The sequence below is a fragment of the Colias philodice genome, chromosome 11 (genome assembly GCF_061535455.1).
Source record: "Colias philodice isolate Cphi_HAF_F1 chromosome 11, ilColPhil1 Martin Lab GWU primary, whole genome shotgun sequence".
NCBI lineage: Eukaryota > Metazoa > Arthropoda > Insecta > Lepidoptera > Pieridae > Colias > Colias philodice.
In genome coordinates, this window is record NC_143096.1 from 5,452,119 (window position 1) to 5,465,708 (window position 13,590).

A 13,590-nucleotide genomic window follows, 5' to 3' on the forward strand; every position below is an offset into this window, starting at 1 on the left:
AAGCACTATATGTTAACATTTCTATCTCTTCCTAAACAAATTCTCGATAGCTATCTTGTTCTTATAATCTCTAAGTATACAAATGAATCCCTATTTCCCTCGGTCATGGCATCACGACTGGACAGATTTCGATAAATCCTTCTTGTTGAGTGATTTTGTCCATCTGTGTCTATAACATGTTAGGTACCGACCTAAAAAGATTAATTTCTGTAGGAGTATAGACAATATCATACATAAGTTATTAAATAATATAAGATTGCTAATTTGTAATTACGAGACCACAGGTTATTAGAATAAGTTCACATGGAAATATCGAACTCTATCGAACTTCATTTTTTTCACTCTATTTTTCATCGAAAGTTTTGACAACCATGTGTCATATAACAAGACCATCTTGAATAAATGTGAAAAGTGTATGATTTTATGTTTAGCTACACAACATAAAATATTATTCCTATATAAGGTTGAGACTGTGAAAGATAGAATTCTTTAAAAATATAAAGACCAATATGTCGAACTCTAGTATTATGAGCATCCGAGAGATGATCGATACTGCTTTTGGGGAATCTGATGTAAGTTTAAATAACTACTTAACAAAAGTTATAAAAATGCTTTTTTATTTTTGTTAATGTATGCTTTTTCTGGTATACTTTTTGAACGTATATGTCTATATGTATGTATGTATATTTATTCTGATATCGTATACTACTATGTTATAAATTGTAACTATCCCGTTTAACTTTTAACGGTCACTTTAAATGCTTTATTGCAGGTTAATGTTGTAAACTTTAAACTTATACAAACAGTATTGTACATACTTGCGAGACAACTGAGAGTATTGGAAAGACGAGTACAATTAACAATACAACCAAGTGTGTATCCATCTAGCTCTGGCTTATCCATTAGTGAAGTCAAAATAAAGGCAAGCATGCCTAAAAAGAAAAAAATTATAAAGGCGCCAGCTCCTAGTCAGGAAAAATCTTTGGCAAAGCCGATGCCAGGACAAGCTAAATCTAAGCCAGAGACAGTAAAAACAACTATAGACTTGACATCTTCGAGCAAAACTATATCTGATCCAACTAAATCTTCCGCCAGTAAATCTACTTCTAGTAAAACTGAAACAACTAAAACTACAACTGATCTATCATCTTCCACCAAAACGACTACAGAGCCAACCGAATCATCTACCAGCAAAACAACATCGGATTTTACCAAAACGTCAACTGAAAAATCTTCCTCGAGTAAAACAACCTCGGATTTCACAAAAACTTCAACTCTTTTATCGAGTTCTAGTAAAACGACATCAGATCAAACAAAGACATCCACTGAGAAATCATCTTCCAGCAAAACTACTACAGAACCAACAAAAACTTCGACTGAAAAATCAAGCACGGAAATGTCTTCTTCCTTAAAGACATCTACAGAAATGTCTTCAACTGATAAATCTTCTTCTTCAAAAAGTAAATCTACCTCAGATAAACCTACAAGCGATGAAAGAAAGAAAAAGGTACATGTTTTAGCTTGTATTGTTTATTAATTAAAAATTTATAACGTGCTGTCTCCGAATTTTTATTGAATTAGTCTACATAGTTCTTCTCACAGGAGTTCCACAACATGCTACAGATCATCGAAGAACAGAGAGAAAGAGAAATTCGAACTATTCACCAGGTGCAATTGAAATAATAAACATTTGTTTGAATTGTTTATTTTTTTTACAGCAATACGTCAGCGGTGCTACGTTTTCTTTTTATTTTATTTATTTTTAAAGTATAGATGGCCGGTAAGTATTTCATATAAATAGTTACTCTTTTATTTAAAAACTTAAGTGAAGTAACATTTTCTTTTAGAGAGCAAATTCAAAAGAAGAAGCGGCAAGGTCACCCACACCAATGGCTTCACTTGATACTATGGGTATATTTTTTTTAATGTAGATATATAAATTAACATTTTAACCTATACATATTTATTTTTTATACATTTTACAGAGACGCAATACGAGAAGTTACTAATTGGTAAGAAATTTTTCCAATGAAACTTTGTTTGCAATCTTGATGGCAAACATATTAACACTTAATAAAATTTCAGTTGAACGTGTTCCTTCTGACGCTACAAAAACAACTAAAGGTATGCCATAAGTTCTAACTAACTAATGGCAGTCAACCGTCAAATAATATTTCCTGATACTATTCAAATTATTATAGAAAGAAAAAAAAGTCACACGCCTCAGGTTTCCGTTGTGACCCAGGAACAGTTTGAAAGTTTAGCAATAGCAGTGCGAGAAATACAGAACAAGTTTGGCGCTATTGGCAAAGCCACGTTTCCTGAAAATCCGCAACTTATGCAAGAACTTCGCCGTGGTGCCTCATTAACCAATGCTATGGCTGCTCTGCAATTATCTGCACGTTTAGAAGCTGCAGAAAAAGCTTTGGACTTAATGATGGAACTAGTTACAGAAATGGCAATGAAAAAAGGAATAAATATAAATTTCGAAACAAAACAACAGGTTCAGTATGAGTTATATTTACCTATTTGATATTGACTAGGGTCCTTTTAATTATTTGGTTCTAATACTAGGGTACTGCTGAAACGCCAGAAACGAAAGTAGTATTTGAAGCTAACAATACAGAATCACAAGAACATCCGTCGCAATCACAAAAACATCGGACAATCACAAAGACATCGGATGTAAAATCTAGAGATAAAGTATCATCAATACAAATGTCAAAATCAGCTACCTCAACATTTGGATTAGAAACATCTCTTGATGCGAGAGTAGAAGAAGCAACAGAACGAAGTGTAGAACCGGCCGAAGAACAAACTATAGAAATTGAATTAAAACCATCCATACAAAAACCTACAAATTTAATAAAACCTATGGATCTTGAGTAAGAATAGTAAAAGTATTTCAATCTGTATGTACATTTATTTTTGGTGATTTTACTTAGCTTCTATCTTTCACAGGCAAGCTATGAAAGAAATGTATGATGGAATGATGAAAGCAGTAAATAATATCACAAATAAAACCTCGGCTACTGCTGAAAATGCATTAAAAACATCGAACAGACTCGGTACTATTAATAACTCATAAAAAATATATACTTTGATTAATAAATCTTGGTTTAAATTGCATTACATCTAAATTTATTAGATGTATACTTTTATAATTGTTGAAAATTGTATGCATTATTTATAGAACATACTTTATTCATATAACAATGGTAACACGTCGTCTATTTTGGTGGTGTATTGAAACTTTATATTTTAATATGTTTTATTTCAGAAGCTAAATTGGATACTTTATTCATATAACAATGGTAACACGTCGTCTATTTTGGTGGTGTATTGAAACTTTATATTGTAATATGTTTTATTTCAGAAGCTAAATTGGAAGCGGCATTAAATTTGGGTGACCGTATGGATAATTTAGATGCTCTTGTATCAGAATATGTAGAGCAAATAAATATAATGGATACGAATTTATCGTCACAGGTTTTATTTTCTCGTTATTTATTATGAACGTGTACTATCGGAAATCAATTTATTTCGGTTTTATTTCTTATTTTAAAGAACTTAAAAAAATAAGCATATATATTAATACAATACATTACACACAGATGACCAACTATCAAGAACAATTGACACAAATGCAGCACGACTTAGAATCAGGATTAGAAAATATGGCTGAGGCTATGGCTAATACTGGCGGTGATACAGTTGGTAGGGAGACAATTTATTCCTTATGGGAGAAATGGAATTGATTATGGAATTCTTGAAAACAATTAATCAATTTTGACATTTTCATAGCTGTTGCTGAACTAAATGCGCACTTTACTGACTTGCAAGTTGATTTCGATAATACAAACACGAGACAAAAAGAATTGAAAGAATATCAAGATTGCTTGTCACTAGATTTACAAGTAAAGAAATTTATTTTTTAGAGACTCATTAAATAAAATTCTTAACAAAACACGATTAACGATGTTATTAAAATATTGTTTAAAGGCATTGCTAAAACAAATTGAAATACTCCGTGAAACAAAATCTGATCGAGAGGAAGTAGCTGATGCTCTCCGCGACAAAGCAGGTCTTGGAGCACTAAATGGACTAGTAACCCTGCAACAATTTAACGCTGTGCGTGGAGATTTTGAAAAACGTATTGGAGCAGCTTACGATAAATTCAATAACCAAGAAATAATCTGGCAAGTAAGTAAATTATTTTTCCTTACTTAAAAAAATACTGATATTACGATAAATTATCCAATCCGCATGTTGCTGCTCAATTTTTAGAAAGCAATAGATGATTTACTTCGTGAACTCAATGAAAAGGCCGATTTAGTTCAAGTTATGTGTTTACGTGATGATGTAAATAACAATCTTGATAAACTCAATAGTAGATTACATACAATGATGGAAATTGTGGGCGAACCTAGAGCAGCGGCCGTAGCTAAAAGGCTATTTCGTAACACTGCATGCTTATCATGTAATACGCCTGCTAACATGGAGATAGAGGAGCCTGGATTAATTCCAGCGTTGCCTGCCTTCCCCAAAACCTCCAAACGGCCTCCTACTATCGGTGCTGAGGGTGACTCCAATAAGAATAAAGAAGACATTAAGGTTTGCTACCCTGGACAACCAATTCAACACCCAATAGACGAAAGGTAACTATAATAATTTAAATATAAATTGGTTTGCAGGCAATTATATATGCCATTTAATTATAGGGCACAAATATGCACGCGATATTGCGGTGGATCGCACACAGCTGTCCCTAACACACTGGGTCGCGCTCCAGGGGGTATGATTGTGACTTCGATGCCTCGAGACCTTGCTACAGGCGTAGGATCGGACGGCAAAGTAATTAAAAATCTTCTTAATATCTATTCTTTTCGTATTCGCTTGTGACATACTTACCTACTTTAGATTTTATAACGAAAATTAAGGCACATCTTGTAAAAAGCTTTTATTACAGGTTTATATTATTGACGAAAATAATAAAATACGAAAACCTTGTGTTCCTTGCAATCAACCTTATGTTACAATCCCTCAACCATCTGAGGCTGATCAAGGTGATATATTTATTTTTACGTATTTAGGTACCTTTTGAACTACATAACGAAAATTATGTAATATAGACAGGTAGACTGAATTAAATTCCAATAAAACATTCTATTATGATTCGAATGCAATAATCACGAATCATGGCAACAATAAATAAGTACATACTAATACTAGGTACTAAATTTATTTTTAATAGCACCAACCGAGACTTCTGACATGGTACCGTGGGATTTTATGCAAGCTTTCGAACCCGATATCACTGAGGACGTGACTCCACCACCACCAACCGACGATTTAGACTAAATTATTCTATATTTAACAATTACCTATATAATATTTTTATTTCAAAATTTGCATTTTATTTCTTTGAGATACATGAATTTATTATTATACTCATAGTGATAATTATTCATTTTATAGAATAAAATTTATATGAAACTGAAAAATCTGTATTATTTCATAAACAATAAACCTAATAAAACTTGTGTATTAGCAGATTTTCACGTTACAGCAGTTGTGACTCAGTAATTAAAAGACGGGGGCTCGAGACAAGATGAGCGTAGGTATCCTTACTAATATTATAAATGCGAAAGTAACTCTGTCTGTCTGTCTGTTACTCAATCACGCCTAAACTACTGAACCAATTTGCATGAAATTTGGTATGGAGATATTTTGATACCCGAGAAAGGACATAGGCTACCTTTTATTGCGAAATATGTACCACGGGCGAAGCCGGGGCGGACCACTTATAGTAAGAAATAAAGAAATAATAGCTCAATGAGAAATAAACTGATTTTTCAATTATTTGCATATTACCACATCACCACTGCTCGAAACTTGCTAGAAACGATGAAAGATCGGTATGCCCAACAATCAAAAGTTCGATGACATGTTTGGAGTGGTAACGTAATAATAATAGTAGTGGAGTGCCTGTAGCATTCAAAACCGTAAAACCTCGGATTAGAGTTATAGCACGTTATAGTGAATGAATTATTATGATCGATGTGTTTTGTAAACTGTAAATTGCAATTTTTTCGTTGCCCTGTGGTTGCCACAAGGCACAAACAAGAAAAAATTTATATTTGAAGTTTGACAAGTGACAACTGACAATTGACATTGACAATATCGTCACCATTTCGAACTTTCAAGTGTCTACACTCTACTTATAACAAAAAATAATAACAATTTTGATTATCTAATATTACTATTTTAGTTTATTTATGGTTCGTTATAAAATATAGGTAAAGAATATAAACTGAAACTGGTTCAGTTTACAAAGAAATATCTACGGAAAAAACACGTAATTTGAGGTTAGAAATGCATAAGATTCTGGAGTTTCAAGCTGTTGTTTTAGCAGCAGGAAGAGGTTCTCGCATGCCTGACGTTGGTGGGACGGTTTCAAAATGCCTCCTTCCTATCGGCCCTTATCCATTACTATGGTATTCATTGAATTTACTTGAAAGAGTTGGATTTCAAGGTATGATATTATCTTGTTTTCTTATTAGTTATTGGTATCAATTGATTATTGTTATTTTCATTGCATTAACGAATAAATAAAACGGGTTGACTTTAGAAACGTGCGGCACGAATTTCGGCGCGATTTTAATTTTTATCGATCGATAATGATGCCCCGAAACATACATTAGCGGCTTTTCGTGAGGAAACGTGTAATTACAGAGAAATCTTTTTTTTTAATTTTCGAGATTATGTTCAAAATTGTTTGAGTTACATTGACAAAACTACAAGAATTGTGTTTGAAAGAGATAAGAAATGTCTTAATGTACATATTAAAAACCATAGTTCATTCAAAAGCATGTTGCTGAGTGGACAACAATTCATATGGATTATTGGCGAGCATATGATTGTTTGGGGATATGGATATGCTCATAAAAAAGTTAATCACTCAGACCCAGACAACCTATTTGTTGCCCCTGACCCATTTGAGTCCCAGTGGCATGATGTAAAAAGATTTTTAAAAAAAGATAACTATAACCACCCAGCAAACTTCGGTGATAATATTATAGAATATGTGGAGACGCTCGGTGGAAAAAATAAAATGGATCCATTCATTGCCATTGTAAATTGTATCAAACATGTATACAAGATTTGAATAAATAATTATTTAAAAAAATGTTTTTATTGTATGTATATTGTACACAAATTGTTAATCACAGAACCGAATCTGTCCACCCCGATTCCACGTGGTACTTGTCTGTCATACACTAGAGTGTATTAAAAAAGTCGGAGGCGCGGAGGAGCGTGGCGCCCGCGTGTGCTGAGGAGCAGGCAGAGTCAAGCGAGCCATAGTGGCTGAGGCTGGTCGCCAAAGGCGACCAAAAAGCCGAAGCTACGAAGGCGAGTGAAGACTCCTGCCTGCAACGAGGTACACGGGGGCAAGCGCCACGTTCTGCAGCGCCGGAGCAGTCAAGAAAGCCCATAATCTTCGATATATTTCTAACTACATCACTACATACATGGTATAAAACAAAGTCGCTTTCTCTGTCCCTATGTCCCTATGTATGCTTAAATCTTTAAAACTATGCAACGGATTTTGATGCGGTTTTTTTTAATAGATAGAGTGATTCAAGAGGAAGGTTTTAGTATATAATTTATTATGTTTTAGACGAAGCGGGCGAAGCCGCGGGCGGAAAGCTAGTATAAATATAATCTCAAAAAAATATAAAAAAAAATAGAAGGGGGGGTTTCCGCACCCCCCCACTTTATAGGGGGTCTCTCCTTACCTCCCCCCTCCCTTTCCCTCCCCTCCCCCCCCTTAATTCGTGCCGCAAATTTCTAAAGAAATACCAATAAAACATGAAACTTTTTGTAAAAACCTAAACTAGTGATGAGTGTATTCAACTAGAATTATGAGTTAAAATTCTCATGTATGATGAAATTTCCCATACATGAGAATTTTAACATCATGTGTGTAAAAATTTAATGTTTAAATTATAATTATATTTTTCAGAAACTATGGTATTGGTACTTGATGAAGATAAGTCCAGTATTTTAAGTGCTTTAGAAAAATGCCCTTTGAAAATCAAATATGAACTCATAGTGATACCTGCCGATGAAGATTGGGGTACTGCTAACTCATTGAAACACATCAGCAGCAGAGTGACCACAGACTTGGTTGTTATTTCTGGTGATTTAATAACTAATGTCAATCTAAATGATGTCTTGAACCTTTACAGGAAACATGACAGTGTACTTGCATCATTATTCTTCAATAATGGTCCTGAAGAATGGATTGAGTTGCCAGGAATTAAAACAAAAGCTAAACCAGACAGAGACCTTGTCTGTATAGACAAAGAAACAGAAAGATTATGCTTTTTAGCAAGTGCAAGTGATTTTGAAGAGAATGTTTCCATTCCTAGATTACTTCTAAAGAAGTTTAGCTCTATAAGCATGTACAGTAGATTATTGGATGCTCATGTGTATGTTATGAAGAAATGGGTAATTAACTACCTTGTTGATATGGATAAGTTTACATCATTGAAAGGGGAACTAATACCACACATTGTGAAGAAACAATTATCAAAGCCTAAAAATCCTCTAGAAAAAAAGGGGACATCAGAAAAACATGTAGAATTAAACAAAGATATATTTGATTATGCTCTGGACTATGGTTATGAAAATAAAATAAGGCAGATGTCAGCATACAATGACCATAAACTCGGTAGCAAAGGTGTTTATTACAATGACACAATAAAATGTTATGCTCATATTCCTGACAAGAGCACTTTTGGGATGCGAGTCAATACTTTATCAGCTTTTTATCTGTCTAATAGCAAGGTAATTCCACTATTTTTTCAGTTAAAATAATAGCTTAGTATGACAATATTTATATAATAAAAACAATGGCATAAAAAAAAACAATAGTTAGGTTATACAACAACAGTATTGTAATTAATTTCTAATACTCATGCAGTACAACTAATATAAGTATGTAAACTTAAGATTTTTATAATTACAGATACTATCAAGATGGGAAGAAATAACTGGTTCTCCGCTCACTGACAGAATACATCCAAATAGTGATGTAAAGACCAAGCAAATTGATGAAACAAGTACTGTCGGTGAAAAAAGTTTCATCAGTGAAAAAACATCAATTAAATGTTCCTTCATTGGATCTAATTGTACAATAGAGAATAAAGTTAGATTAACTAACTGTATATTAATGAATAATGTAACTATTAAAGAAGGGTAAGTTTTATTTTTAATTTTTAGTTTTAAATAATATTCAAATGCTTTTAAAGTGCGAAAATCCATCGCCACCCATTTAAAAATTATTTCACAGATTAGAATATTTTATTGTATCATAAAAAATCAACAAAGACTGTGCAGAGCTTATAAATATTTTTTTTTTATAAAAAAAATTTAATGAGGCGAGATTCCCCCGTACCTTGGCCACAGATGTCAATTTTAATGATCTAAATAAAAATTCTGTACATAAACCTAAATCAGATTGTGCCATGTGTGAAAATTGTCCTGGAATATTTATTAATTATTGGTATTATTTTTAGGAGCGTACTTCAGGACTGCGTTGTATACACAGGAGCAACAATTGACACAAACTGTGCGATGCAATATTGCATTATCGGCCCCCACCATGTCGTACCTTCAGCTGTCAAAGGAAACCACCAACTGTATGCAGAAACCACTGATAATATGATAACACTTGGATAATTTATAATAAATGATACTTTATATTTATAGTATTTTATTTTGCACCTTTCAAGTTATTAAATGTGATAAGTTTTCTCTGATATTCATCATTATTACACATCAGCCCAATTTTAGGGCTCACTAATTAGACTTATAATAGGCTTGGCTACTATTAAACTAATGCAGCTTTGTGGGTTTTATTTAATATTTTTACGTAAAACAAATAACAAATTCACCGAAGATTAATGAGAATATTTCATGATAATTAAATCTGAAAGAATATTTTTTGCTGATAATTATATATAAACAGATAATTAAATTTGTATAATAAATAAATTTGCTGATAATTATATGCAGAATATGTAGTGGACTGTTTCATTTTAAATATTTTTGATACTTTTCGTTATATTTAAAAAAAGTTACTCATTAGGTTAACTACTCTCTATATCAGTTTAAAGTTTTTTTTATATCTAATAGTTACGGAGTAATCGCCTGTGCACACTTAACGATTAAAACCTTTATTATGTATATTAAAAAATGTGTAAAGTGGCTGTCGCTAGAAACCATTGGCTATGGTCGATGGCCCGTTTGTGCCGAGCCTAAAGGTACACCAAGATAAAGAATAATTTATGATATGTTTAAACTTATATTACTATATAAAATTTCTAAACATTATATTACTTAGTAATGCTCAAATAAATCAGCGTAACTAACACGCTAAATGCGGTATTGCACAGCACGCCACCATAAATCTTATTATCTTAAGTATTATCTAGAGACATAATAATGTGATGTAAGCACATGTAAGAATGACATCACATGTGGAAGAGTGCTTAATTTGATATTAATGGGTTACTAAGCTACATGCACGATTACCGTAAATTGCTCAATAGATTAAATGTCATGTAGGTACTTCAATATATAGGAACTCACACTTAACCGTTTTTTTAAAGCTGGAGATAGAGACTATCAATATTTTTATACGGCTACTTATTTATCTAAGTGTAAGTAAGTGAAGTCCCATCTCCCCAAGTGGGGTAAGGGGCAGATGCATTATACATCTGTTTCACTGATCGATTTTCTTTAGGGACAAGTAGGTGATCAGCCTTCTGTGTCCTACCAGACCAAGACATTTTTTTTTTCTTCGTCTCCACCGGGAATCGAACCCAGGACCCTTCGGTGTTACGCTCATGCGTCAACCACTGTACCAAGGAGGCGGTCAAACCTATTATATATCTATTTATATAAAAAATAACAAATTCCACTTATTTTCTTAAGTGTGCGAAACGCATTTTGTTTAATAATAAATTAAGTCTATACCTAGGTAGGTACCACTAAACACTACTACAAAGATCTATTTTAATTTTGAGAGAGAGATTAAAGTGGGTACGTCTCTATATGCAAGAAGGTACCTAAAATGTACAGGGACCTACTACCCAAGCTACTTACGAGCTACGATAAGATAATGAAATAAATACCTACTGAATTCATCTCTATAACCACAGTATTACAATATTATTTCTATAACACTATCGTGTTATCGATGTCAAAACATAATTGTTGCATAAAGCGTCACACACGGTGAAGTTCGGGTCATTTGTAACAGGATGGCGGTTCTACAGGGGTCTTAGTACGCAATGACAATAAGAATGATAAATGATGGTCAGAACGCTGCGCTGATACCGGATACCTTAAGATACTGTAATATAAAATATTACCGTATCATAAGATAAAATAATATAGTATCTTCACCGTGTGTGACGCGCTTAATTATTCATAATACGATGCAACAGACATAATTATTTATTTCGAACACTCAAGCTTTTCGCGGTTTTTCGCAAGCTTTTAACAACCACAATACGTGCAGTGGCGCTAGCGGAGTTTATATACTACTTATAATTATAGGTATATTATATTATATATTAAGGATGTTAGGCTGATTTACGCTACTCCATGTCGCGACCGGGCCGTGCCTGGTCCGGGGCTCGATCAAACATTATTAAATGCTTTTGTATGAAGGTTCATTTGTTTCCCGGCTCCGGCACGGCCCGTCCCCGTGCCGGGGAAAAAGTATACAATAAAGTTTTATCGCACCCCGGACGGGGCACGGCCCAGTCGCGACACGGAATAGCGTAATTATGGATGCATTTATGACGCAAAACCGCGTCACAGTAAAATCGCGTCGTAAATTCTAAATTCATTTTGCACACTTGTAACTAATTTTGAATATTTGCATATCTAATAAATTAGAGTGAAGTCTAATAATAATAAATTATCCCATGTTAAATATTCGTTATTTAATTTTGCATTTTAAAATCGCATTGCTTACATCAAATGCGATTTCTACTTTAAATGATAGGTTATTTGATGTTATCTAATTCACCAGTTTGGAAAGTCACCAAAGGCTTGTTGTATCCCAACCAATTTGTTTGGTATCGAGTGTAGAGCACTGCAGTTAGTGTGTAATACGAAAACATAAAACCACAGAAACTTGCGTGGATTTTATTCCCACATGTCGCAATATTTACGGTTCATCGCGTGTTTTGGTTATATAATTGCATTCTGCACGTACACGGTAGGTACACCTTGACGATATACATCATTCGATCCGCTATCAGATACGAAAAGCAGAGCTTGAATCTTTGTTCTTCTAAAATGCCTGGATTACTTTCTAACGTTTATAATTTATACCTTAACGTTATATAATTTTCGCAATTAGTAATCATATTACAACTGCAACGCCGCGCTGGCTTTCAAACAGCGGCTTTACTCTCTTGCACTTGTAATTTAATCAAGGTTTTCACTTACTTTCTTTATAAAATGTCTTCTCTCCATATTTTTAATACATCAAAAAGTTTGCTAAATAAAAGTACAGGGTTCAATTTAAACAGATTTTAGTCGGTTCGATTCCCGTATGTGGCAAACAAATTTTCAGGAACCTTGCAACGTTGAATGCAGTTTTCTGTATTTTCAAAAATAATGGAATATTTTCTTTGAGTATAATATTATCTATCTAACTCATAGAAATCTAAATAACAAGACACTAGAAGTCGTAAGCGTGCGTGACCTTGTCGCCACTCAGGTGATTTGCACATCACCAGTGCATTCGTCACTGTTCAGTTGCTCTGGAGACGTATGAGTGTATACATGGTGTGTTTCAGCAATTCCCATTGCGGAAATTCTTCCACAAGTTGTAATTATACTTATAAAGGAATAATATTTCATCGGAAAATATATTTTTTTAGAAATAATGCCGTTTTTCCTTAAAATTATAGAATATTTACAAGTATTACGAGTGTCACCATAGTAATCGAAATAACAATGAATGACACAGTCGACCATTCTTATTATCACGTTTGTTCGTATTGGAGCAAAAAGTCTCATATACTTAGGGATGTTATTCTAAAATAAACCGTAAATTCGTGCGTTAGGATACATATTCAAAAGCTTAATTTAATAGATAAGTTAGTTTTCACTAAAATCAAGCTGTCCAATAAAAGGCATAGTTTACTTGTGTGTACTGTTTAGCTTTCGGTTTGAATGTGTTGATTTTGGCGACAGCGGTTTTCATACGAATTATGACATTATAGCACTTCTATGTGTCTTGTTATTTAGATTTCTATGATCTAACTAAAGTATTTAGAGTACTTTCCTACGTGTAGGTAGGTATTTACGTTCATTGTATAATATGTAGTAATTGAATTACCTGATGCGTAAAGATAAGAGTAGAATTCAACGTATTTTACTACTCGTATACACGTTCAAAATTAGGTAATATGAATCTTTGAACAAACTGATTTACTTCAGCAATTTTGGAACTTCTCATCAACACATATCTAGTTAGGCATAAGGAATCAATAAAAT

At 33.3% G+C, this 13,590-nt stretch overlaps 2 protein-coding genes across 2 annotated transcripts; both read left to right on the top strand.

Annotated features, from left to right (window-relative positions):
* Positions 1-50: 50 nt before the first annotated feature.
* Positions 51-5,998, top strand: LOC149484571 (uncharacterized). Its single transcript, XM_089700725.1, has 16 exons — positions 51-572; positions 773-1,507; positions 1,848-1,911; positions 1,986-2,012; positions 2,086-2,124; positions 2,202-2,503; positions 2,575-2,885; positions 2,962-3,068; positions 3,377-3,489; positions 3,615-3,717; positions 3,805-3,917; positions 4,003-4,203; positions 4,288-4,658; positions 4,722-4,854; positions 4,970-5,066; positions 5,255-5,998. The coding sequence occupies exons 1-16, from the start codon at positions 510-512 to the stop codon at positions 5,359-5,361; spliced, it is 2,886 nt and encodes a 961-aa protein (XP_089556851.1). The 5' UTR covers positions 51-509; the 3' UTR covers positions 5,362-5,998.
* Positions 5,999-6,197: 199 nt separating this feature from the next.
* eIF2Bgamma (eukaryotic translation initiation factor 2B subunit gamma) lies at positions 6,198-9,770 on the top strand. Its single transcript, XM_089700735.1, has 4 exons — positions 6,198-6,535; positions 8,027-8,853; positions 9,035-9,264; positions 9,585-9,770. Exons 1-4 carry the CDS (start codon positions 6,376-6,378, stop codon positions 9,745-9,747), a joined length of 1,380 nt encoding a protein of 459 aa, XP_089556861.1. The 5' UTR covers positions 6,198-6,375; the 3' UTR covers positions 9,748-9,770.
* The last annotated feature ends 3,820 nt before the right edge of the window (positions 9,771-13,590 follow it).